This window comes from Callithrix jacchus, chromosome 8, assembly GCF_049354715.1.
Source record: "Callithrix jacchus isolate 240 chromosome 8, calJac240_pri, whole genome shotgun sequence".
NCBI classification, from domain to species: domain Eukaryota; kingdom Metazoa; phylum Chordata; class Mammalia; order Primates; family Cebidae; genus Callithrix; species Callithrix jacchus.
In genome coordinates this window covers 94939392-94965846 of record NC_133509.1, presented here as the reverse complement: position 1 = coordinate 94965846, position 26455 = coordinate 94939392, and the positions used below count along the sequence as shown (strand labels likewise).

The following is a 26455-nucleotide window of genomic DNA, read 5'->3' as shown; positions in this document are numbered from 1 at the left end:
CAGCCAAGCAAGTATCTACTCATTATATTTCAAAACCAAGTTCATCTCTATATGGCTTTTCATTAGTTTAATAACACGATAAAAAAAAAAAGAAGTAACCTGAATTCTTAAAAATAACACATCTAGAAAAACAAAATCATGAACACAAAAGAACTTAGAATTGCCCAACTATCCAATTTAATAATAGACACTTCTTTCATGTCACAAGACACATCAACTTCAAAGTACATATGAAACATCGAAAAAATGGAAATACCTGTTATCACAAGATTAAAGTTAAAAGTTATAGGTCTATTCAATATGTGATGCTGGATAAGTCCTTTGGCTTAATGTCTAACTTTCCTCATAAATAAAGAAGCAACCCTGATTATCTGTCAATTGCCTTGTTCTGAGAAATGTATAAAACATTAAGTGAGAAGAATAAGTTCTAGAAATACCTAAGTAAACATCATTAGTAAAGTAATACTTTAAAATCACATGGATGAAATTCCCATTAAAAAAAAAAAATTCTTATTCTCAATACCAAGATTATAAGAGACACACACAATTATTTTACTACAGCAAGACCAGCCTGTAAGAACAAAGAAGAAAAAAGCAGCTACAAACTAGGACTACAAGCTAATAACCCGAATTTGACCGTCACATATTTCCTCTCCCCAGAAGAACATAGGTTCTCCAGAGTCCCTTATTGACCACATCCAATTCCATTCATATACTTTTCCACCATGGCATCAGAGTTTGCATGATTCAGTAAAGAGGGCAATTTATGTGTAATTCTAACAAACAGCAGAATCTATGAGGCTTTATGCTAATCCAATTTTGAGTAAAATGTCTGCCTCACTCTAAAGTAGCAAAACAGAATGATACCTAGTAGGCTGAATAATAACTCCCAAAGATATCAGGTCCTAATCCTATAAATGTTACCTTATTTGGAAAAAAAAAAAAAGGTCTTTGCAGACGTGATTAAGTTAAGAATCTTGAGATGGAGAGAGAATCCTGGATTATCAAGAGACCTCTAAATGAACTCACATGTCCTTCGAAGAGAGAGGCAGGGGAAGATCTGACAGAGAGAGAGAAGATGATATGAAGACAGAGCATACAGAAATTTGAAGATGCTGGTCTTAAAGATTGGAGTGATGTGGCTACCAGGCAAGTAATAAGACTGACAACCAGGTGAAAAAAAGCTAGAAACAGATTCCTCTTTAAAGCCTCTGGAGTGAGCATAGTTTTGTTGACACCTTGATTTTGGCCCAGTGAAAATAATTTTGGACTTGTGGCCTCCTGTAAGAGAATAAATCTGTACTGTTTTAAGCCACCAAGTTCATGGTAATTTGTTACAGCAGCCATGGAAACTAATACAATGCCCAATAGTAAAGTTCCTCTGTTGGGAAAGAAAATCCACCAAACTGGTAAAGATGATAATGTGCAGTAATTTCAGCAAGCATCAAGAAGAAAATCAAGAGACTAAGTTTCTTACCTGTAACAGGTTAATAGGGCCAAATCCCTATCATTTCTCTAAAAAATAATGAATTATGACAGCTAAAATAATTTAGTATAATTCAGCCTGTTAAATCCAAGGGGAAAGAAGTAATGGTATCCTAGTATACTGACAGGAGAGGCAAGGAGTATCAAGTTACACTATTTTTGGGCAAACAACAGAGAGAACTGCCATCCTTAAAAACAGAAACAAAATTTATGGAACCCATACAAATATTCTGAAATAAAAAGTAATAATTAAAAAAGTACTCAGAATATGATGTCACAGTCTAAAAGATTTACCCCAGAAAACTAGGTAACAACTTACACATAAGAAAATTAAAGAAAAGCTAATTTGTGAAGTAAGAATGAAAAGAAACTAGAATATAAAAAAGTATTAACAGAGCTTTAAATAAAAGATATTTGAGAGGAAAAAAAATCACTGCAATATTCTAAATGTCATGAAAAGCAATAATGAGGAATGAAGACTCTATAGCAAACAATATGCAAGGGTTAAAAACCAACAGGACAAAAATCATCCGGTATGCAAGTAAGCATAAAGAAAGAAAAGCTAGTAGACTGGAGAAAAGAGACAAACAATGCAGATCCAACAGCTTAATTAGCACACTATAAATAAGAAAACCTAATAATGAAGGAAAAATTAAATTTCAAAGGCAGAAGAAATTAATCATTAAGGACTGAACTGGATAATTGAATGGATTTATCAAGTACTAGATACATTTAGTAGAAACTGACCAATACCAAAGCATAATTTGAAGACTATAATACAATTCAGACAAAATAACATGTCATCGGCCAGGTGCAGTGACTCACGCCTGTAATCTAGCACCTCGGGAGGCTGAGGTGGGAGGATCACCTAAGGTCAGTTGTTTGAGATCAGCCTAGCCAGCATGATAAAACCCTGTCTCTATTGAAAACACAAAAATTAACTGGGTGTGGTAACGCAAGCCTGTAATCCCAGCGACTCAGGAGGTTGAGGCAGGAGAATTGCTTGAACCTTGAGGCAGAGGTTGCAGTGAGCCTCATCGAACCATTGCAATCCAGCCTGGGCAACAGAGTGAGACTCCATCTCCAATGTAAAAAAAATAAAGATGCCAGAAAAAAAAAAAAAAGAAAGAAAGAAATCAGGCTGGCCCAAGACTTCTTTGCAATATCAGATGATAGGCAATGAAGTAATGGCTGTAAATGCTGAGGATAAAGAGGTATTATTCCAAGAATAATGATTGTATTTCCTCTCCCCAGAACAACATGCATTCTCCAGAGTCCCTAGCAATCCTTATTGACCACATCCAATTCCATTCATATACTTTTCCACCATGGCATCAGAGTTTGCATGATTTGGTAAAGAGGACAATATGTGTGAATCTAACAGACAGCAGAATCTATGAGGCTTTATGCTAATCCAATTTTTGACTACTATGTCTGCTTCACTCTAAAGTAGCACAACAGAATGATACCTAGTAGGTATCATTTGTGACCGGCAAAGTTGTCATTCACAAGTAAAGGCAATAGGAAGACTATCAAATATGCCAGCACTAAAGTTGTGTTATCCATGTTTTCATTTCTGAAAGAAAAAAAAAAAACCTAAAGAAGATTCATTCAATCAAGAGACTAATTAAAAACAACAAACTCAAAGATGTCAGTATAAAAGTACTTTGGGGTGATCAAAATACACTAAGCAAAAAGATACCAAGTAACAAAAAAGATATCAAGAATTGCAATTTCAATTTCAGACAAAGGAAATCACAAGGAATACAGCAATAAACAGAGTAAGAGCCATGTTTTAAACTGGTGGAAGGTGTGCTCCAAAATTTTAAGACTGTATATTCTGTTCAAACACACTTAAAACATTAATTGAAACATCAAACATTTATTGAATTATACGTTGGGAAAAAAAGCTTATACATTTCTTACACACTCCCCCAACTTACCCCACAAAAACAAAAAAAAAAAAAAAGAAAATGAAATGACACATCACATCTAAATACATTAACAGTAGATATTGATGATGTAGAAAGAAAGAAGAAAACCTTAAACATCTGGAAATTGCTTAAAAAGTCAGCTCCTATGCCAGTTTGCACTGAGTTTATGTATTTCTACAATTACAGAATATTTGGAAAAAATAATAAAAATCTATCAAATTCAGAGATGTGACCAAAACTTAAGAAAACTCACCTTAAAAGAAAACTCACCTTTAAGCTAGCAAGTGTGTTGAAAAACAGAAAAAAAAAAATCCACTTAGTTAAAAAGAAAATCAGTATATTAAATATTCGACCTAAAAAGAAAAATGAACAACCACATACATACACAAAATGAAAGCTGAAGAAATATATTATGTAAAATTACAGCAAAATATGTTACATGAGAGAAAAGTAAAACAGGCAAGTCACTAACTAGTTTAACTAAAAAAATTATTTAAAATTAGAAGCCAAACAGGCTATACTCATCGCACAAATAGAATTTTATTGTTGTACAATAAATCAATCTGTATAATTATCTGCTAATAAATTTGAAAATAAGGAGGAAAGTAACAGTTCTTGGAAAACAAATTACCATTTTTTTTCAATTAGTGCTACAGTAAAGACCAGAACCCTAGAACAATATAAGAAAGTTTTTTAAAAAAACTATCCCTTAAAAAATCCAGAGCTCATGAAAAACAAAACACAAAAAGACTGAAGAACCACTGCAAGTTAAAGGAGACCAAGGAGATCACAACAAAGTATAATGTGTTATTATGGACTGGCTTGGATGAAGGCAAAAGGTAAAGGAGTGTGGTGGGATGATTGTTATAAAGGATATTACTAGGACAACTGATAAAATCTGACTATGGGTTGTAGATTAGATAACAGTATTGTATGAATATTGAATTTCCTAAATTTGATAATAGAACTATGGTTATATAAGAGAAGGTTATAGTTCTTGTTCTTAGGGGACACACATTTAAATATTTAAGGGTAAAGATTCATAAAGCCCATACTGAGTCTTAATTAGTTCAGCAAAAATAACAATGTGTGTGTGTGTGTGTGTGTGTGTGTGTGTGCGCGCGTGCGCGCCAAGAGAATACGAATAGATATATGTACATATACAGGGAAAAATGTTTATAAAACAAATGTGAAAAATGTTAATAATTGGCCATTTAAATAAATATGGAAGTTCACTGTATTATTTTTGCAAATTTTAAGTTTGGATGGTTTTTAAAATGAGCTATTAAAAATAAAAGTGCATCAGGCAAGACTATTTCAAAACAAGATCTTTCAAGCCCTATGGAAAAACATGTAACTTTCAAATTACCTAAATTATCTAGAGATCAGAGGAAAAAAATTTCCACTACTTTTTACAAACTGATCATAATCCTTCTATAAAATTTGACAAAGACAGCACTAAAAAAAAAAAAACTACAGTCCAAACATATTCATTAATACAGATGCCAAAAAAAAATGTAAGTAAAAGATAAATTACAAATCACCAAATAGGGTTCACTTTAGAAATATAACAATGATCCAAGATTATGCGGCTGACTAATATGTCATCTTTTTAAAAGTTAAAAAAAAGTCCATATGATCATCTCATCATATGCTAAAAGGGATTTGACAAAATTTATTCCTAAATATAATACTTATTTCAAGCCAAGGAGGAAACCTCAGTATTAGAACAATTCCCAGGAAAGGAAAAAGAACAAAAACACCAACTCTTATCCCTGTAACTTAGCAATGTCTAAAAATAATGGTTATTGAGGTAAGTGAAGACTAACAAGAAGAGGCATAAAATTATAAGGAGATCAAATTATCATAGTTAATGACTACATGATGGCAAACTCGAAACCTAAAATGTTAGGGAAACAATACTCAGTAAGGTTATCTGACTAGAGAAAATCAGAAATATGAAAACAATTAACAGTAATCACTTAGAAAGTTAAGAGAAAACAGCAATAAAAGTATATCTAAATAAATAACAAGAAACAGAACCTTTAGGAAAAGGGCTATGAAATAAAACACACTTCTTTTTCTTGGATAGGAAGATTCAAAATTGTGAATACGATTATCCTTATTTTATTAATCTATAAATTCAATATAATCACAACCGGACCTTTTTGTTCCCAGACCTTGATTACGTAATTTCAAAATACATATGAATGAATAAATGTGAATAGCCAAAACATTCTTAAAAACAAGAGAATTTGCAATATGTGATATTTAAACTTGGGTTCAAATTATAGTATTTAAGAGGCAATACTAATGCAGGAATAAACTGATCAGTGAAATAGAACTGAAAATCCAGAAAAAGAGCTCTGGGAACAGAGATTCAATAACGGGTGTCTGAAAGCTGATCTTTTCCACTCCTGCCCTCCAGTGGTGGGTAGTTGAATCCCTACAACATCACATCGTAAATACCAAGAGATTAAAGATTGAAGTCTGAGGTATTAATAATAAAACCATACCCATAGATCTAGGCAAATACTTCTATAATCTTAGGGTAGGAAAGGACTTTCTAAGGATGACAAGAAAGAAAAGACAAGACTGACACTCCAAAGGAGTAAGAAAAAGTGACTCCAGAGAAAGAAAACTTCTACACTATAAAATAAAGTTCATTAACCTGAAAACAAACATCTTTTAAGTATCTACGATATACACATAAAAGTTAACTTTCCTACAACAGACAAAGAGCTATTTTAAAAGACAATAAAAATGAACACTTTAAAGGAAAAGAAATGGGCAATGAATGTGAACAGGCAATTAAATAATAAAAAAAAATAGCTAATAAATATATGGAGCAATAACCAACCCTGCTAGCTATTTAAACACAAATACATTACCTTCTCAAAGATTAAAAAAATTTAACACCCAATATTGGCAAAGGAATAAAAAATATACCTCTCATAAGTAGGAGAGTAAACTAGTATCTTTCTGAAGGGCACACAGGATATACAATGATTTTAAACGTTGCCTTCTGCTATGATTTGAATGTCACCTCCAAAACTTACTGAAATTGAATTGCCATTGTGACAGTATTAACCAGTGAGTCCATTAAGTAGTAATTGGGTGCATAACTTGAGTAATGCCCTTACCTTAGGAGTGGGTTCCTGGTAAAATCAACTCTGGGTCCATCTTGCCCTTGTCTGCTCTTGTGCTCTCTTGTCTTCCTGCCTTCCACCACAGATGACAGAGCGAGAAGGCCCTCACCAGATGTAGCCCCTCAATCTTAGACTTACCAGCCTCCAGAACTGAGAGCTATATGAACTTCTATTATTAATAAATTACCCAGTCTGTGATAGCAACACAAAATGGACTCAGACAACTAACTTCCAACCAAATTGATTTGTATATTCACTTTTGAAATGCACCTCTGTTCCGAACATTTTAATGTATGTTGACTATACATTAAGTATAAAAAAAATATTAAAAAGACCAAACCACTGAACTCTTTAAATACAAAGTAGTTTGTGAAGCTGAAACTATGAGCCTTCTGGGCTCAAGTAACAGAGATGGTCAAATGTTCACATACTGTAAGGATAGTAACAGGGACTAAAAAGGTACCCATGCACGGCTGAGACGGAACTCAGACTCTTTGCCTGAAACTAATACCTAGGATGGAGGCTTTTCTAACCTATGAAAGGAGCCAGAAAAAGCTACCACTAACCATTGTGTGAGGCTACAGTTTAGATGAAGTTATGTGCCCAGTGAGAAGAACATAGATCTTAGTTTGCGTATTATTCTTGGAAACAGAAGCCTGATCTTGATGTTATCAAGAATCAAGGGAATTGAGTTTCCAATATAAAGATGTGATTTTAGACAGAGATACAGGAGCATGTAAAAACACTGGATAAGAAGAGTAAAAAATAAAAAAATAAACCTTCCATTCATTAGGAGACTGCAAAAGCAAACTCAAAAACACATGAAGAAAACTAAGACAGATAGCCAGTAACATCAACAACTGTAGGAATTCATTCAACAAGAAAAAATGACAATCTGAAAATGACTTCAAATGTTAAAAGGAAGGCACAATAGCTATTAGCGGGAGAAAAATTAAAAACAGGCAGAAATCAAACCAGAATCGGTGGCTATTAGAGACAGCTTCAATATTAAAAAAAAATTCACTGAGAAAAACTGAGGCCACACAAATTCTAGCTGGACAAAGTCAAGGTGTGAATTAGTAAATTAGAAAATGATACTGAGGAATGGTCTAGAACATAATACAGAGACTAAGAAGGAATATTGGAAAAGGAATATTCAAAGATATGAAGGCTAAGGAATTTTCTAGAACCAAAGAAAGGTATAAGTCTTCCCATCAACAACATATTTCAAAGAGTAGCTATGAGTAAAACAACATACTTACTTAAGCATATCATACAAATGTGTTTAGAATATCAAGTAGAGCAAAATGAAACAAGTATTAACATGCCACACTTAAAATATGCAAGGCTCTGTTCTAAGTGCTTTATACATATTAACCTAATCATCATTACAACCCTATGAAATAGATACAATTTTATCTCCATTTTGAGTTTGCCCAAGGTCATACAGTAAGTAGTGGTGAAAGAATAAAGAAGAGCAATATTTTAAAAAACTATCAGAGAAAAAAACTTACATACAGAAGTGTAACAATTAGGCAGAGACCAGACTTCTCAGATATCCAGGTTTGCCAAGTTTCACAAGACAATGATATAATATACTGAGGGTGCTGATGGGAGGAAACCTATCAACTAAGAATTCTCTATCTAGCTGAAAAACTAAGTAAAAACTAAGGACATTTACAAACCAGCCTTCTACTAAAAGGATTGCTAAAGGATGTACTTCAGCAAGAAGAAACATGAACCCACAGAAGATGCAAGGAACAGTAAGTACAGAAACTGGTAAAAAAAAAAAATACTGGCTAATTAAAGAAGTTATTGAGTATAAAAAGGAAAATGAAACTTTTATGCTTAAAAAAAGTGTAAATTAAATTGTAAATAATTATACAGATGATAAGAGAAATGTTCAGTGTTTAATCAAATATTAGCTCATTAAAAAAAAAATCTCCAAATACAGAAATACTGTAAATACAACTTCCTAAGGACTTCCGATATCGGAAGATGTAACTATGGACAAAATGCCCGACAAGGTATTTTTTGAAAAATAAGAAACTATAAAAAAAATTACCAAGTAGATTGAGAAAGAAATATTACTTTCAGAAATAAAAACAACTGGGTGGAGGAGGGTGAAGGTTGAAAAACTACCTATTGGATACAACCTTCAGTATTTGGGTGATGGGTACACTAAAAGCCCAACCTCCACCATTATACATGTAAAGTCCATGTAACAAGCACATGCACACCTCTGAATCTAAAAAAAAAAAAAGTTTAAAAATGTTTACATAAAAAACTCAAAGGATGAGTTAAATAGATTAGACACAAATGAAGTAAACTAGGCAACTGAGTTGAAGAAATAAATAATAAAGTTGCCATTTGGGAAGCACTCAATAAATAAGTCAAAACATAAAAGTATGTTAACGTCAAAAAAACCTTTAACGTCAAGGGAAAGGGGAAGGTAAGAATGAAAATTAGATTCTCCAACAACAGTAACATAAATGGTCCATAGAAGTAGGCTCTAAGAATTTAAGAACTGGACATTATAGTGCCCCTGAAGCCCAGAACTTATTTTGTTTTTTTCTGAGACAGAGTATCCCTCTGTCACCAGGCTGGAGTGCAGTGGTGCCCCATCTTGGGTTACTGCAACCTCCACCTCCCAGGTTCAAGCAATTCTCCTGCCTCAGCCTCCCAAGTAGCTGGGACTACAGGCGTGCACCACCATGTTCAGCTAATTTTTAAATTTTTTATTAGTGATGGGGTTTTGCCATGTTGGCCAGGCTGGTCTCAAGTGATCTTCGGACTTGAGGTCAACTGAGTCTCAGACTCCCAAAGTGTTGGGATTACAGGTGTGAGCCACTGCATCCGGCCGAAACTCAGGAACTATTAATTTACATCTCTGTTCATGTCATTTCCCTGCACCATGGCTAAGGTAGTAGTCAAGTTCAACATGTATTGCAAAAGAGAATCAGAAAACACCAGCAAAATGATAGCACCTTACTTTATGTAGCAGAGCTTAGTCTTGTTTAACAAATACTCTTCTGTTATCTCATATTTTATATATTTATGATTTATATTTAAATCGTAGCAATCTTTCAATCCCCACATCTTTAGAGGTAGAGGGTTTTTTTGTTTTTTGTTTGTGACTTGCTGTGTCACCTAGGCTACAATGCAGCAGCATGACACAATTCAAACTGCAGCCTGGAGCTCCTGGGCTCAAGTGATTCTCCCGCCTGTCTCCCAAGTAGCTATGACTATAAGCGCGCCACCATGTCCAGCTAATTTTAAAATATTTTTTGTAGAGATGAGGTCTCACTATGTTACCCTAGCTGGTCTCCAATTTCTGGGCTCAAGCAATCCTCCTGCCTTGGCTTCCCAAAGTGCTGGGATTACAGGCTTGAGCCACCATGCCTGGCCAAAAGTTTTCTATTAGTTTGCAGTTCTAGGAAGTCCCTCCAATTTCCCTCAGCATTTAAAATATTTTCACAGACTTCTATGTTTAAATACTCCTCTAATAAAACTCAGTCCTATAGATGAGCCAGTTAAATCAACAAATACTCTTAAGTTCCCTTTCTATAATACAGAACATCTATAAAAGTTACGAAGATTTACATAAAGGAAATCTTTTGTAAAGAAAGGAATCCTTGGTTATTAAAAACAAATTATATATACACATTTTGTAAACTTGGTTTCCATTACTATAAACATTCAGATAACACATTTTATCTATTAAATAATCTCAAATACTCTGAAAAATATACAACCTATCTTTATCACCTGCTCCTCAAAAAATTAAGTATAAGATATTATAGTCAGTATTTCTGATAAGAAACTGAATACAGAATTTAAAACATATCATTATCCTAGTAGTCAAATATAGGTACCAACAGTCCCAACACTTTGCACTCCCCACCCCACCCCAAATTTCCAGTCTGCATACTACAGGACTTCATTGACTTTGTATCTCTGTGTGATTTATCACACTTGTTGGGGCACTTTAACTGAATGCCCCTAAAATCTCAGTAACAATTCTGACATAACCAGAAAGCTCTGATCTACAAAATCAAGTACTATTTTCTCTGGAAGCTGAAATTTCTCATTAAGCTCCATTATCTGGCTAAAAAGTGAACTAAAGCAGCCCACTGAGTCGGACAGCACTCAAAATAGGATTCTTCCCCTCCTACTTGGACCCAAGGGGAATGGTGCCATTTAATTCTCCGGAAGATTTCTCCGAAAAATAATCCCAAGATGATATGGGTTTCCTATTCTGTACTGGTTCCAACCTGAAGATGATGGAACAGAACAAAGAGAACACATGATTATGGTTCAGCTTCAAAATTCTTACACAAAGTTCTAGAAAGAAAATATCTTGAAGATACTAAAACTCATGAGAAAAGGGAGCTATCCTTTGTATTTCACTTACATATCCCTAAAATTCGAAATTCAGTACTAAAAGTTTTAAATATTTTACCTATGTTTTATAACATCTTTGCCTATTGTTCCTTCCAAGTTTTATCCTGTTAAAACAGCCTCCACGTTTTTCTGATGCCCACAAACTCAGTATCCTTGAATTTTTAATGTCCCTTTCTAATCCTGCTCTTACCACTTTGCCCCTCCTCAGCCTGAGCAATCTCTTCTATAAAAATTCTTCCTCATTCAGACAAGAATTTTCTTCAAAGATCAATGGTTGCATAAGTCTGAATATATTAAAGACTACCGAACTGTAAACTTTAGATGCACGAATGTTATGCTTTGTAAGTTATAAAGCAATTTTTAAAGATTACTATGATTGTATATGGCTTTCTACATTGATATTTTACTTTACATAAGAAAGTTAAAAAATATGACTATGGATTATACATAGTAATATAAAAATACTTGTGCTATATTAAATTTTTTTCAAAGATTAAAAAAGTTACCTGAAAATTTCTCAGCTGACAAATATTTCATCTTACAGCCTTGACTAAATATTTACTTCATTTTTCAGTTAAATATTTACTTACCTGCCTCCAACAATAAACTTCATCCAAATGAATTCTAATGCAAATGAACTGTTATTTTCATTGTGCCCCAAATCAAGACATTACAAAATTTCAAAAAGCAAACCAAAATCAACCAATTGAACCAGCTAAAATGTCAGATAAAGCTACCCTTGCTAAAGACCATTTTTTTCTACCCCCAAATTACTTAAAAAATAATTAGTCTTTGCTAAATTAGTTAAAATTTAAAAGTACTCAAACCATAGTTTGCACAGATACTGGCAGCAGTTTCAATCTCACAAAGTGCAAGTGAACAACACCCCTTGCCACTTGTGATGTTCTTCATAGGTTTCATGATTTTTTTACTTAATGTATCAACATCTTCTAGCTGTGTGGTGATCTGAAGTACATAATCTGTAAGTAGTCTTCTTAAATTTCTATAAAGGCATGTATTGCACAATTTTTAAAAGTAAACTTTGTAAGTATATAATTGCTAGGAAAACATCTATGCTAAATTTAGTTGGAGGGCTCTAGTGACCATAAAAATTAGATACTGACCTATTTTCACTACCAATTATAGTACAAGGAAAATAAAAATACTAAAAAGACTTAGATGGCATAGAACTACTTAGTTTTTAAAGTTTTCTAAGAATTTATTTACAATCTCAATTTGCCTCATCTGGTAACCAATTCAAATTTATCAGTTTTGGATAACTTTTCTACAGATATAGAAGTGGATCCAATTCCTAGTTTGCTACTTTTAAATCTCTACATATTTAAGGATTCAGACTCATAACCCAGAAAACAATAACTGACTTCCTGATCCAATCTATCCTTTTTTATCTTGCTAAAACTAATAAACAAAACCCCTCACATAGAGCATTTACAAGTGTTTGCTGATAACCTTGTATACGTAAGTTGAAAGAAGGGAAAAACATAACTTATTAAACATTTAATAAGTCGATAAAAATTTCATTCATATACAAATATGTGGGGATTCTAAATATTTTACACATAGGAAACGGTCCCTGCTGAAAAAAAGGACCAAAAGCATTTGCCTCTAACAGACTTTTATGGATATAACCTAACATTTTTCAAAATAGAATCATTCACTTAGTTCATGAATTGTGGTATGAGATGCTTTGTGTGTAGGGAGATAGACGCTAAGGAAAGAGAGAGAGAAACCTTTTCAGGTGAAAGTTCTATTTAATAGCTTAAAAAATGTGTAACCACTTACCTCCTATACTTAAATAGCCACACCTCAAATCACATGGCCCAAGATGAAATTCTCAACTCCTATCACTTCTTAGTTCCACGTGTTAGGAAATAGATCTACCCTTAGTCATAAGCTCATAGAATCCTCTGTTTCTGTTACTGCAGCACTCACCTGGTGAATCATTCCTCACTTTAGATTTTAAGATCCAGGAGGAAAGAAATCATGCCTTTTTTGTCCATATTTAGCACATGATACTTGCTGAATACAAGAGACAAAGAAATAATAGCCATTATACTGTGACTTCTCCCTTGTCAACAGTGATTACCTTCTATATAGGAAAAGGTATTTCCAGAGAAGTAGGCCTGCCAACAAACTGTATCTTATCATTTTCCATCTATAGACTACATGGTATTCTATGTGTTTTATGGTTGTCGTTCATGCCTACAAAAATATCATAATGTATGTCTAAAAAGAAAATATTGAACCCTAAAAGAAATCTGCAGTTTAACAATCAAAACTTGATTTTCAGATTACTGTTCATCAATGACTTTAACAAGTTTATCATTAGATACACACTCCCATTACTGAAAAGTGCCACATAAGGAAGGGAACAAAAGAGAAAAATAAGTAGTTATGACTAAGAGCCCACATATTTTCTTTCCCTGATATATTTATTTATTTACCTGCTCATTTATTTGACATTCATGGATGGATTAATTCTTTTCTAAAGTTTTCTCTACACAAGAAGCCAAGCAAGTATAAAGTAATTCAGACACAAACAGGAATTTCTGGAAGCTGGGAAATCCATTTTCAATGTACTTTAGCCAAAATATCTCTAACTTAATCTTGGAGTTTTACTATATAAAACAAATAATACTATTTACATTAACAGAGTTACTTATTTTATTGACTGTAGCAAACCAGAAAATATCACACTAGATGGCTTACTAATTGAAATACCTGCTTACTGTATCAAGAAGCATTTATGCAGAAAGAGAAAATGAAGATGACAGATACGGAATAACAAAGGGTAAGCTGTGGGTTGGTCACAGAACAAAAGCTGCCACTTCTAAGATTGGCCCCTTGGCATCCAAAACAGCCTTACAGGCTCTCAGAAAGGATAATACCCCACTGCTTTACAAAAAGTGAAAATTTTATTTACTATCTACTTAACATTCTGAGGCATGATGGCATAAAGCAAAGATATTTTTCTAATGGTAAGTTCTGAGATTTTGTTTGGAAAACAAAAACCAAACAAAAAAATATATATAGCCATACCTTATCTTTTCTCATTCACATTTTCATTTCTGAATTTTGGTAATAAAGGCAAGCACATTTCATCTTTATACAACACAATACCAAATTTGATGTGATTCTTTCTACCAGTCATGCTAAAGATAAAGGTAGTACAAAGAATCCAAGACATTCAAAGTTGGTAATGAATTATATTCTTATTCTTTGAAATAGTACAATAGACAATTCTTGAATAACATATTCTTTAAAATAATTAGGCCACATAAAGTATGACTAAAAAAAGAATGTTTAGTTATATCCCTGCCTGAGGCAGTCATATCATAGATGAATACAAACACCAGCCTAAGTTTAAAGTGAATGTCTTCTCATAGTCTGCTATATTTCCAGCTCACATTCAGTTTCCTGTCACATGTTCATCAGAAAATGAACATGGAGATTACAAAAATTTAACAGTCATACATTGATAATCTATTTTAAATGAATTTAAAAAGACCTGGTTTTAAGAAATTTATTTTCAATAAACTTAACATTGGAGTTTCCACTTAGAGTATAATCTCTATTGTAAATTCAGGTAGTTTGTGTTTAAGACTATCTTTCTTAGACTCACTGAGAATTTCATTTGAATAAAGGACCAATGAAATAATTTCTGTCAGTGGGTTGTAAAGTAGTGAACATGAATAAAACTTTAAGCCATAAGAAAAAGTGTGCATGGCTTGTGGAACTGATTGTATCACGACCATATCCCATGCTTTTTTAATATTAAAAAATGTAATAGCTCTTCTTTGGGAAAATTTCTAAAGGGAGCTAACATATGATAATATACCTTTTAAACTTAGTGTACATTGCCACCTCAGATCCCAACTCAATCATAAGATTCACTCTCTGGGTACAATGGAACTATGGTCATATCCTTCACATACAAAGATTTTCTGACCCATCACAATGGCCAAGAGACTTTCTTTCGGCAGTAAAAATGAAACTGCACTGATCCACAAAGTATTTTTGAAAAGTCCAAGGACATGTATTAGGCTTCTGTTACTAGCTCTGAAGCTCCTGGCAAATAACCGCTCTTGTTTCCATTTCCTCATCTGTTAAGATAATAGGTAGTAACAGTAACTAGCTTATAGGGCTGCTGTGAAGATTTAATGAGGGAATAATTGAAAATTTATTATAAAATTCCTTAACACGTAAGTGCTCAATAATGTTAGTTATCATTGTTAATAAGTGCTCAGTAATGTTAGCTATCATTGTTACTTGCTAATGTCAAAGAAAACATAAGAGGCACAAAAAGAATCAAGAGGTCTCATTAGCATCGTACTCCAATAAATGGATCTAAGTAGCCACTGATGATATGGAATTATCCATTTAAAAATCCAATAAAGAAAATTTTACTATGTGTTTTCCAAATTCTGACAATAGTCTAGCATTTTGATAAGCTTTAAAGTCTAGCTTAGAGGTTTATGTGAACACAGAGTATGCATATATTAGATACTTGTTGGTTCAAATTAAATCAGTTGATAGTTATCTCCCTTCTTTAACACATCGTCTAATTCCTGTGATTCCACAATCCCTCTCCAGTTAAAAGGACACAAAGTTTATGATAATATTTGCAAATATAAAATACTCTGAAAAGAGATACGTGATTTTAAATGTCCTGTTAACCCTTAAAGCCAAAATTAAGTAGGAAGTTAAAATGAAACCTGTAGGTTCCAAATTAGTTAACCTAGTCTTCTTCATCAATATAAGAACACTGCCACACTTCAGATTTGTATAATCTTCACACTTAAATATCCAGGTTCAGACAAAATAGCATACAGGAAGAGAGTCAGAAATGTCTGCTACAGTAAAGCTTCTAACTACTTCAACTTATCTTCCCCTACAGCAATCACTTCTACTCCAGGTAGATTTTGCTTAATACTAAGTATCTGAATATCTACTATCCATAAAGCACTGTGTTAGCCTTTGGATAAAGTAAAAATTTATCCCTTTAGAATTAACTGAATACAATTATAATTTAGACACAAATACCTAGAGGTAAAATATATGATAGAAATAATACACAGACATTGCTTTAAGTACAGAGAAAGAAGAGATTAAACACTCTGGGGTGTCAGAGAAGACTTTGTAGAAGAAGAAACATTAAAAATGAGCTTTACTAAAAAGAGAAAAGCTGGAGAAGGAAGGAAAAGAATTCCAGACTGCATATTAGCATGAGCAAAGATCCATGGAGAGAAAAGAGTATGTTCCAGAGATAGCAAGTGTACCAGTTTGGGTAAAATCAATCAGACTTGAGGTACAATCAAGGAAAGTGTCAAAAGCCAAACCAAGAATTCTGAACTTTATTCCAGAGGTAAAGGGAGTCACTAAAATATACTGAGAGAAACAATATAATGAAAAAATGTATTTTTAGAAAGAATTTTGATGGTTTATAGAACTGGGGAGGAGATGCAGTACAATATGCTAACAGGAAAGTGAGCAGTTGGAATGTTGATATCATGGTTTGGGTCTGTAGTAATAAGATCTGCACCTTCCAAGACAATTTTTCAAACTTAATCTTGGGCTCACATATAAAGCCTTAATGCCTTTTATAAAGACTCCATTTTTTAAAAAATTGTAATAACTGAGTTAATCAGAATGATTAAGTTTCCTTACTCTTTTGCATCCTTTCCTGTAGTAGACACCTTTCTGCTCATTTCTAGCCATAAACTGTAACTCCCCCTTCAAAATACCAACCCTTGTCCTTCCTTACTGACTGATCATTCTAGCCTGAACATTCACCTTTGCTTTATTACTGTTACTCTTTATCATCCACAATTTAACCATCTACTCCCACCTAATCATTAACTCCAAATCCTTGACTACTTGCCAGCTTTGCACAGCCAAATAAAGCTACTTAAACTCAACTTTCTCTTTCTTCTATTACCTCTTAATTTTAGTCTATTAAAATGCAAGCTCTCTAAACTTGCAGTTTACAATGTCTTCTAAATTCTCTACTCAATCTCTTCTAGTTTGTCTTCCAGGTTCATTGCAAAAGCTATACTCAAAAGACGATCCTCTCATACTAAGAAAGTCTCTGTACCACTAAGTATCTCAAGATTTCATATACTCAATAATAGCAGCTACCATTTATTTGGCACTTTATGATAGAAAATATCTGAAGTGCTTCATATAATTATTTCATTAAATCTTCAAGATAACCTCACGATAAAAGTATTTTCCTTTGACGTAAAGAAAACAGGTTTAAAGAAATCCAGTAGCTTACCCAGGATCTAGGTAGGAAATAAGAGAGCAGGGACTCAAACTCTGTCCTATCTGACTTTCAAAGGTTAGTTTTATCACCATGTTCACTACGGGGCCCTTCAATGTGGCTCTACTGATTATATTTGTTCAGAACATTTCCTAGATCCTTCATAAGGATATCAACCACCTGAGAATTAACATGGATTCCATTCCTTAATCTAAACAATAGTAGTTGAAGACGTAAAATGTTTAGCTTTGTTAACTTCTGAAACTTTGGGAATGAGAAAATCAACTTAATTTCTAAAATCTTTTCTGAATATTTTAGAAGAAAACATTACAGTCTTGCATCGGAAGACTTTACATAAACTTACATGGACTTGCTTAACTCTAGGAATCTATGAATCATAAGTGTCAGTGTTCAGCTTTCAAAATTTTGGTTCTTGGTAATAAGGAGGTTCATCTAATTGGAAAAAATCCACTCAGTAATATCTTGAAAAATACTTTTATATCTACCCAAACCTGATCCTGGCACGTTACTTAGGTTCTCTCACCCTATATTTTCCTATTTATAAAATTAAGATAACATCATATATTTTAGAGGGTTGTGGCAAAAAATTAAAAGCCTAACAAAGATAAATGGCCAAGAAAGTATGGCTTTCATTACTTTCTTCTGTATCTAGAAGCAGTTTAGTCTCACAAGATTTTAATTCTAAATCTTATCAGCCATAAAAACATAAACCTATTAAGAATTATAAAAACTCAAGATCCCTCCTTTATCACATATTTACTTAAGGAATGTTTAAAACATCTCTAATATTATAAACACAGTATCAGAGTCTAATTTATTGATACACATTAAAATCCTATACCTTTCTCTTAGTTGCTTACAATATTTGTAAAGTCTACTACAGAAACTTGCCTCTCTCAACTGTTTACCTTCTCTAGCTCTTACCTGCCTCAGCAAAAGAAAAGCCAGGTAACAAGATTATCTAGGTAGTACATGGATAGCTAGGACATTCAAAGGTCAAAATCATCAAAGAATATATTCTGGAAACTCATAATGAAGTATAAAACTGTTACATAATATGGAACACATAAGACATTAGAAAGAGTGAAAGGAAAAGAGTATCATCAGTGTTTTGATTTTGATATAGGTTATCCTAGATTTCTTTTATATGGGAATGGCCAATAATCCCAGGTCAGTTAATTTACATATCCTGGCTAACAGCAAAATAATAAACACAGCACCTGAATTTTAAAATTTGTTATTTGAGATGGAAGAACATATCGTGACATAAAATTACTACCGAACACAGAAGACAACCCAGCTTTTATCCAGTTGCCTCACCATACCTCCTCCCTTTCTCCAAGGTTTATATATTTCATAGGGCCATGCCTTGTTTTATCTTCTTGGTTAACTCTTATAAAACCCAGCAGGGGCCAATTTTCTCCTGATTTAAGGATGGAAAGTATTCAAGAGTATACTGACTCAGAGTCAGGTGCTCAGGCAAGAGTTAGATAATCATTTGAGGAGATCATCAAAATATCACATTGTTATTATTTTTACATGAGCACAGATTTACATCTTAAAAAATTAATCCAGCTCTCCTGGATGAGCATTTCAGAGATAACAAGTTCTTTGCGGATAGATGCCACTCTCTGGTTTAAAATTATAAATAATTTTGGTTTAACACACACAGTTAAACCAAAATCAGCTGTACATTCTATTAGCTATTAGAGTAAACAAATGGCCTAGGTATAATTTGAACAAATTCAAAGACTATAGGTATTTGGTAACTGCTCAGAAATATTTACCACATGACAAAACGATGTTGCTATAGATTTCTTTCAAAAACAAATGAGATATTACAGAATTTTCAAAGATTTAACAAGATAAGACCCAGCTTGAAGTGACAGTAAAAAACCTTTATAATGTGTTTTTATAATCTCCCTAACATCAGACTACCAAGGGTCCTGTGCTTGCTCAAACCTGTAATCTCAGCAACCCTTTGTCACTCATGAAATCTCCATCCTCCTTCCTCCCAAGAGTTTCTCTACAAATCCCAATCCTAAACGAAAAATCAATAAAACCTACCTACAAGCATAGCTTTCCTAAAGAACAATCACCAACTTAGAATTTGTTAAATAAAATAGAACCGAGAAAGAAATCCAGCCTTAGAACACTGAAACATCTCGGTGCCTGAAACATCACAGGCATTTATTTGGCAAAGGTATGTTGACTAGACACACAATATTGGTAAGGAAATTTTAAAAAGTAGTAACTGGACAGTACATGTAATAATCTAATCTGCCCACCTGGCTTTACTGATTTGGAAGCTGAGACTCAAAAGGTTAAAGGACTTTTCCATGGACACAGATATTTTGGAGCACAGCCATGATTAAACAATCCTTGTCTTCTACTGCACTGTTCTCTTCAACAGGTTATATACCTCAGCCCTTCATGTAAAAAGATAAAATCTGTACACAAAATATATAAAAAGATACAAGCCAAGTAAAAAGCAATTTGATGACTCTTATTTCTCAAATTAAGGTAGTTAACTTTGAACATTATCAGTCTTAATATACCTTTCCCATAATGTAATTACTTCACTGATCTAAAAATGTATTATGGTATCAAATTAAAATGTCTTAAGCAACTTCCATGTGCAGGGGGTTCATTATAGTTTCAATAATGTGGTACTGCTGTGAACTTCCAGGTTAAAAGTAATCATCCTTACATGACTGTGTAATCAGATATGTGTAAGTTACACATAATAAGAACAAAACTGTAACACTGGGAAATGTTACTTTGTGCTTCAAATTATTTATTGGTAAAGAAAGCATTAAGTCAATAAAGGTAACATTTAAGAATAGAAAATAGTAGTTTCAATTTTTCTCATTTGAAAAACAACGAGTTACAGAAATACAATCTTTGGAAAAGGCACAATATGTAGCAAGATAAAAGTATAAAAGTAAGTATTTCAAACAGAGTTGGGGGCCAAGCTCTGCTAAATCCCTGAGTGCTCTGGAACCCTAAGTCTCAGCAGAGTACTGTTTCAAATCCCTCCACTTTTCGGAGCGTAGCACATGTAAAAAGTGGTTGTGTTTAAAATCCCAAGGTGCAAACTTGAAAAGACTGTCTTACATAACAATTTTTAAATTTTCTAATTTCTCTTAATAATGTCAAAATCACTTCCTTTGAGAAAATGATACCTATCTCTCATACACTTCACTTTTTAAAATACATTGAGCTCACTATTTTAATTAGCAGGAAACCTGGGTGAGGTGGGGGTGGCACAAATCCCATGGCTTGGACAACTGATGACCTTTGTGGATTTGTAAGTACCATGTGGTGTTTGAGGAGAGACAAGAAAAATACCTCAGGTGATGAAATTTTCAAAACGTATCTAAAACTGCAGTAGGTAGAAGGCTCTCCACAGCCAGCTGTCTTTCAAGAAAAGGCTCCAAGTTTATTTAAAATCTACACGCAGGACATAACCATACCTCAACCAAGATCTAACATAAATTAGTTTTACCCAATTTACGTAGTTAGAAGGATGAGAAATCGGAATTTACTTCAATGGATTTGTTTGTTGCCTTAATAATGAATGAACTGGAAGCATCACTCACTGACTTGAGTTCTGAAGGAGACTCTCAGCCCTGCCCCCTGTAAAACCTTAAGCAATTTCTCCAGAATTAGGTTTTTCGAGACTAAGTCCGGTTCAAAGGAAGTCTCCCCGCCTCCCTCCCAGGGACTGCAGTCCAGGACAGCCGGGGCGGCACGCCCGGGCGACTGGGGGCGCGGGGACGCCCCCTCCCTGCTCAGAAAAAGTTCCGCAGGCCGCTCTCTGTCCAGGCCAGCCCTCGCCCGCGTCGCTGCCACAAACACCCCTCCTGGCCGCGGACGGCCTGAGGGTCGCGCCGCCGCCAGAAACACCCCGCCCCCGCCTCCCCGCCACCGCCCTCGCCGAGCGTTAACCCCTCGCCACCCGCCGCCCGGCTCGGGGGAGGAGGCCGGCCAGGGGGTGGAGTTGTCGCGTCTCCTCCCGGGAGCGCCCGGGCAGACGCCCGGCTTGTTTACAGGCCCCAGGCCTGCCCGCCGCAGCCGCCGCGCAGGCCCGCCAGCCCGCCGTCGGCCCGAGCGCCGCACTTACCCGGAGCAGCCGCAGGCGGGCAGTTCCCTGGTCGGCCGAGGCGGCAGCGGCGGCGGCAACCGGGGAGGGGGCGGGGAGGGGGTCACCGCGGCAGCGGCGGGCCAGGTCAGGCCGGGGAGGGGGCGGAGGAGGGGAGGAGCCGGGCTGCGTCCGGGCCCCCGGCTCACGGCGCCCTCGCGGCTCAGATCATCCGGGCGTTGAAGAAGGAGGCAGAGAGCGGGTCCCGGAGGAGGAGGAAGAGCCGAGGACTCATCGCTTTCACGCCTCACCTGCCTGGCTTCCCCCCACCCCCCCTCCCCAACCACCCGTTCCGGAGCAGCAGCCGCCTAAGGACCAGAAGCTGCGGGCCGTACCGGCGCCGAGACCACGGCTCTCTAGCTCTCGCGCGCGCCCCCGTCCCTAGCGCCGCCACCACCGCCGCCGCCGCCGCCGCCGCCGCCTCTAGCGCGGCCCCGCGCAGGCGCGCTCACGACCGCGCCGCCCCTCCCCCCACCTCTCCGCTAGCCCCGCCCCGCCCCCCGGGCTCCGCCGCCGCTACAGCTGAGGCGCGGCGAGCAGCTGGAGAGACCCGGATGTCGTTGGGCAGGAACTGCGGCGAGGGCCGGCGGGCGCGGGAGGGGCTGCCACAGATGACGTCACTGCCCTACCCAGCTTCTTTTGCCGCCGCCGCCGTCAACTCGCGGCCTGGACCAGTAGGCCGAGGCCGGAGGGAGCGTCCGTTTCCCGGATAGCAGCCAGGACTTGGGCTTTCACGTTCTGGCGCCAGGGACTGGACAGAAATGTGTGACTATTAGGTGCCCAGTGGATCGAGAGCCCCTCTACGCCCGGCCGTTGGCCTAGTGGGGACTCGGAAGTTCCCCCTACGGCGTCCGCACCCCGAGCTCTGTCTCTTCTGCCTTCCTGCATTTACAGAACCTGCGAAGGTGGTGTACACGCAGCCCGGACCACGGACCCGGAGCTGTCCACCCTTCTTGGGCGCCGTCGTGGTCTGGCCGCTGCCCTTCGAACCCATGATGGGTCCCAGGCAGCCCGCCAGATCCCCCTACCCCAGAGTCCCACTCCTCCGGAGGTTTCCTCTCCCATTGACCCCAGGAAGCCCAAGCAGGTGCCACGGCCATACACCTCGCGTCCCGAAGGGCAGAGACACACGCACCCTACCACCGCCCACCCACGTGCGAGTGCAACTGATTCACGCACGGGGCGCATTCTCTGAGTTTCTGGCAGGTTTTTCCTTTGTAGCTTAGGGGATTCCACATTGTATTTATTTGCACATGTTAGATAATCACGTGATTCTCTCACAGGGTACCTCCAACGACCTCCAATGATGTAGGTTAAAGGAACAGGCTTTTTCAAAATCAGGAGGATAATCAGAAACATAACAGCTGCTTCTATTAAGAGCTAGAGATGAGCTAAAGTTAATAGAAACTACACGTGCCGGCGGCCAAAATCCAGTTTAGCTAGCTAGAAAACCCGACCCACGCTGCTTGCAGACGCCGGGGATAGAATGACAAACCTTAGGCTGCCAATGAATTGCAGCCTAGGAGCAGTACATCACCAGCACGGGTTCCCATTGGCTGGGGTGCCCTTCCCTCTCTTGTCAGCAGCTTAACCAGTTGACGAATTTGACCTACACCACATTCGCAGGAACAGAAGTTAGAAGAAAAGTCCGTATTTTAAAAAGATGTTCTGATACACAAAACAAAGACTGCATTGTAGAAGGCAGGTTCTTTTACTGGCCGAATCTAGTTCTGGCCAGTAAAAAAGGTAAATTTCTGTTGAGGCTCTCATTTTATCTGAGGAGCTTACTCTAACAATTTGCACCCTGCTACTTTCCATCTCTTAAACCATTTTGTTGCCCCAACTGTTAGATCAAAAGCAAATTATTTATTCTTTCTGGCATTCTTGCTGCTTTTAAAGTTTTAAAAAGCCATCTGCAGTTTTTTTCAACATGACTTTTTGGGGAAAGTTCTGTTTCCTTCACTTTTAGACCTAGAACCCAACAACAGGATCAAATATAATTGCCAGTCACTGGCAAACCAAATCTTCAAGGAACCCATCAATTACTCTACTCAGTATCTCTGGGGTTAGAATTTCTTAGAAGATCAAATTGGATCATTTCCAAATATACAAAATAAAAATAAAATTCAGTATGCATTTGGTCTCAATATCATTTGAGGGTACATTTCCTAATTCTCCACATAACTGCCAAAAAAAAAAAAAAAGGAAATTAGATCAAAGATCTTTGAAACACTGCCTTCTTGGAATCCTTAATACTCCAGACAAGTAACAGCATGAGTAGCATGCTAGTGGACTCATTAACATTCTGAACTAGAAAAGCTCATGTGGCAACCACCATTTGGAGTGCTCTTAAAAGACAAATTTTCTTACTCATAAGGCAGAAGCTGGGTCACTAGTGACAGTAGTGGACCATAGAAAACTTGAAAACCCTGCCTTTCTGCTTCCTTCCTTTAGGCTTCCACACCTTTCTTGTCTCTGTTCTGCACTTGGGGAATCTGGGTCAATTATAGCAGAAGAGGGAGAGAAATAAAAAATATGAACAGAGAGATTTTTAAGGAGTCTGCACAGTGTACAGACTGTCGATAGAATGGCACCTTCCTACTACTTTTTATTTCTGAATACAGCTTGCAGGGACATTTTGGTATGAACTAGGAAACTCATGGGTTATAAGATAAACATTTTACAATTTAAAACAAAAACATCAATATCATCTAATTATGTTTAATATTATCGTATCTACTTTTATTAAACCTTATGCTAAGGTGGGGGGACTTGTAACAAAGGGGGAAAGAACATTGAAAAAAGAGGATTGAAAGTTCCCTTCTAAACTGTAAGACTTTGCTGGGCCTCCTACACATATTTGGGATGTTCATAGTAAGATTTTAGTGGGAATATTTTGCCATGATGATAACATTTTAGTAATTTTCATAGGTATATTATAAAACTATCCTGCTCTGCTTTGGAAATCTGTTTATATTTCAATTAACAAGGAAAAAGATTATCTACAAGATTGGCTTTAAAGCCCTGAATTTAGTGTATATTGATAGCCTAGTAATTGGGAAGTTTGAGGTGAGAACAGGGGTTGTAGGGTGGAGTCTAAAGCTTAATCTGGTCAGCAATACTCTCTCTCCCCTATAATCCCAGCACTTTGGGAGGCCGAGGCGGGCGGATCACGAGGTCAAGAGATCAGACCATCCTGGTCAATATGGTGAAACCCCGTCTCTACTAAAAATACAAAAAAAAAAATTAGCTGGGCATGGTGGTGCGTGCCTATAGTCCCAGCTACTCAGGAGACTGAGGCAGGAGAATTGCCTGAACCCAGGAAGCGGAGGTTGCGGTGAGCCGAGATCGCGCCATTGCACTCCAGCCTGGGCAACAAGAGCGAAACTCCGTCTCAAAAAAAAAAAAAGGTTTACATTTCTGTTATCAAATTACTTTCCAGGAGAGTCACCCTTGAGGCAGACTTGCCTCGGCTTCTCAAAATATATGTCAGTAATGTGAGTGACCCCCTCAGTGGGCTAGTACTTGAGAATTCCCCTACTCAAGAGTTAGAAAGCCAACCGGAACATAGGTTCAACTCTTCCTTCCTCCCTCACTACCTGTTTCATATTTTTTTCTCTCACATATCCTCTTCATTTGGTTTCCTCTTTTCTCATTTCTCCTTCTCTCTCTTCTCTTTTTCTTCTCTTCTCTTTTTGCCTTCTTCACACTTCTTTTTCCCATTCTTCTCTTCTCTCTTTTCATTAGCTTAGTACAAATTGTAGCTTCTGCTACCCATTTTCTCCCAGAACAGAACATGTGAGCAGACAATGCCCCTAAATAAATTTCATTCAGGGAAAGGGTGTACCCCCTACCCTGGCCGTCCTTTGTCCCTCCCCCACATCATATCATATTCTGAGAAATTTAGTTGCATAGAGAATGAGAAGGATTAGAGAATCCTGTCCTGTGTGACATCACTGAGGCAGCCCTGTTAGGGCAGGGCAGAGGAGAGCAGCTAGCAATCTTATGCTACCATTGCGGTTCATCCTGAGGCCTGAGAGAAATGTGGGCAACCGTGAGCACCACAGGCCAAGTCCTAGATAGTCTTTAGGGTAGGCTTTCACCTCAAGGTAGCCATATATGGCCACAGCCAGATAAGTCAGATAAGTTCATCTGTTCATCAGATAGCTATTGTGCACCAAGCACTGTATGGGACATGGGGGTAGATAGTGACCTCAATGGGCAACTCCTGACCACAAAGGGCCAACAGAATAATAAGGGGCATAGACAAATAAGTCAACAGATAGAAAGGAAATTGCGTATTGTGATCTGTGCTATGAAGAAAACAAGTAAGGAAATGGATCAGGGAGATGACTTGAAAGAGGAGTGTCCAATCTTTTACTTCCCTCAGCCACACTAGAAGAAGAAAAATAGTCTTGAGCCACACATAAAACACACTAACACCAATGATAGCTGATGAGCTAATATAAAACAAAACAAAACAAAATCACACACACACATACACACACACACACAAAATCTCATAATATTTTATGAAAGTTTAGAAATTTGTGTTGGGCTGCATTCAAAGCCATCCTGGGCTGTATGCAGCCTGCAGGCCTGGGGTTGGACAAGCTTGGTCTAGACTTAAGTGACAGAGAAACTGTTTTATGCAGATTAAATGTAAAGGACATGTTGTGTCTATAACTGTTATGTGATGGATAGCACAAAAACATCCAGTTTAGCAATGAAGCCACTTGCATCATTGACAAATAAGCTTTAACATACATATTTGTTGTTTTATTTTTATCTTAAAAGAAAAAACTCACAGCCATGTTGGAACTACATTTGAAAAGGTGGTTGTTAAGCATTTCCCAGTACACCCCTGGATCTGCATCTGCTGTGTCAACTGAACTACTCATGGATTCTATGACCTCAGGCAAATCATTTAAATTATTGGCCTCGGTTTTAACCTCCACAAAACACTTCCTCCTAGAATGTGTTATGAAAATTAGAATAGATGAGGCACCCTTAAAAAAATGACTGATGCAGTTGG

At 36.9% G+C, this 26455-nt stretch overlaps 1 protein-coding gene across 5 annotated transcripts in view; it reads right to left on the bottom strand.

The window, feature by feature from the left end:
- PPM1A (protein phosphatase, Mg2+/Mn2+ dependent 1A) overlaps window positions 1–25316 on the bottom strand; it is a 51084-nt gene extending 25768 nt beyond the window's left edge. Inside the window, exons 1-2 of one of the 5 annotated variants that reach the window (XM_035260651.3) lie at window positions 21403–21864; window positions 19565–19726 (exon numbers count right to left, since the gene is read on the bottom strand). Coding sequence is in view for 1 of the 5 variants with exons in the window: in XM_035260650.3 (XP_035116541.1) it covers window positions 25020–25218 (199 nt within the window). In the remaining 4 variants the exon portion in view is untranslated. Of the gene's footprint in view, window positions 1–19564; window positions 19727–21402; window positions 21865–25019 lie in introns of those variants that run through there. The other 4 variants (XM_078335062.1, XM_035260650.3, XM_017977142.4 and 1 more) reach the window with 4 other exon arrangements.
- Window positions 25317–26455: the final 1139 nt, after the last annotated feature.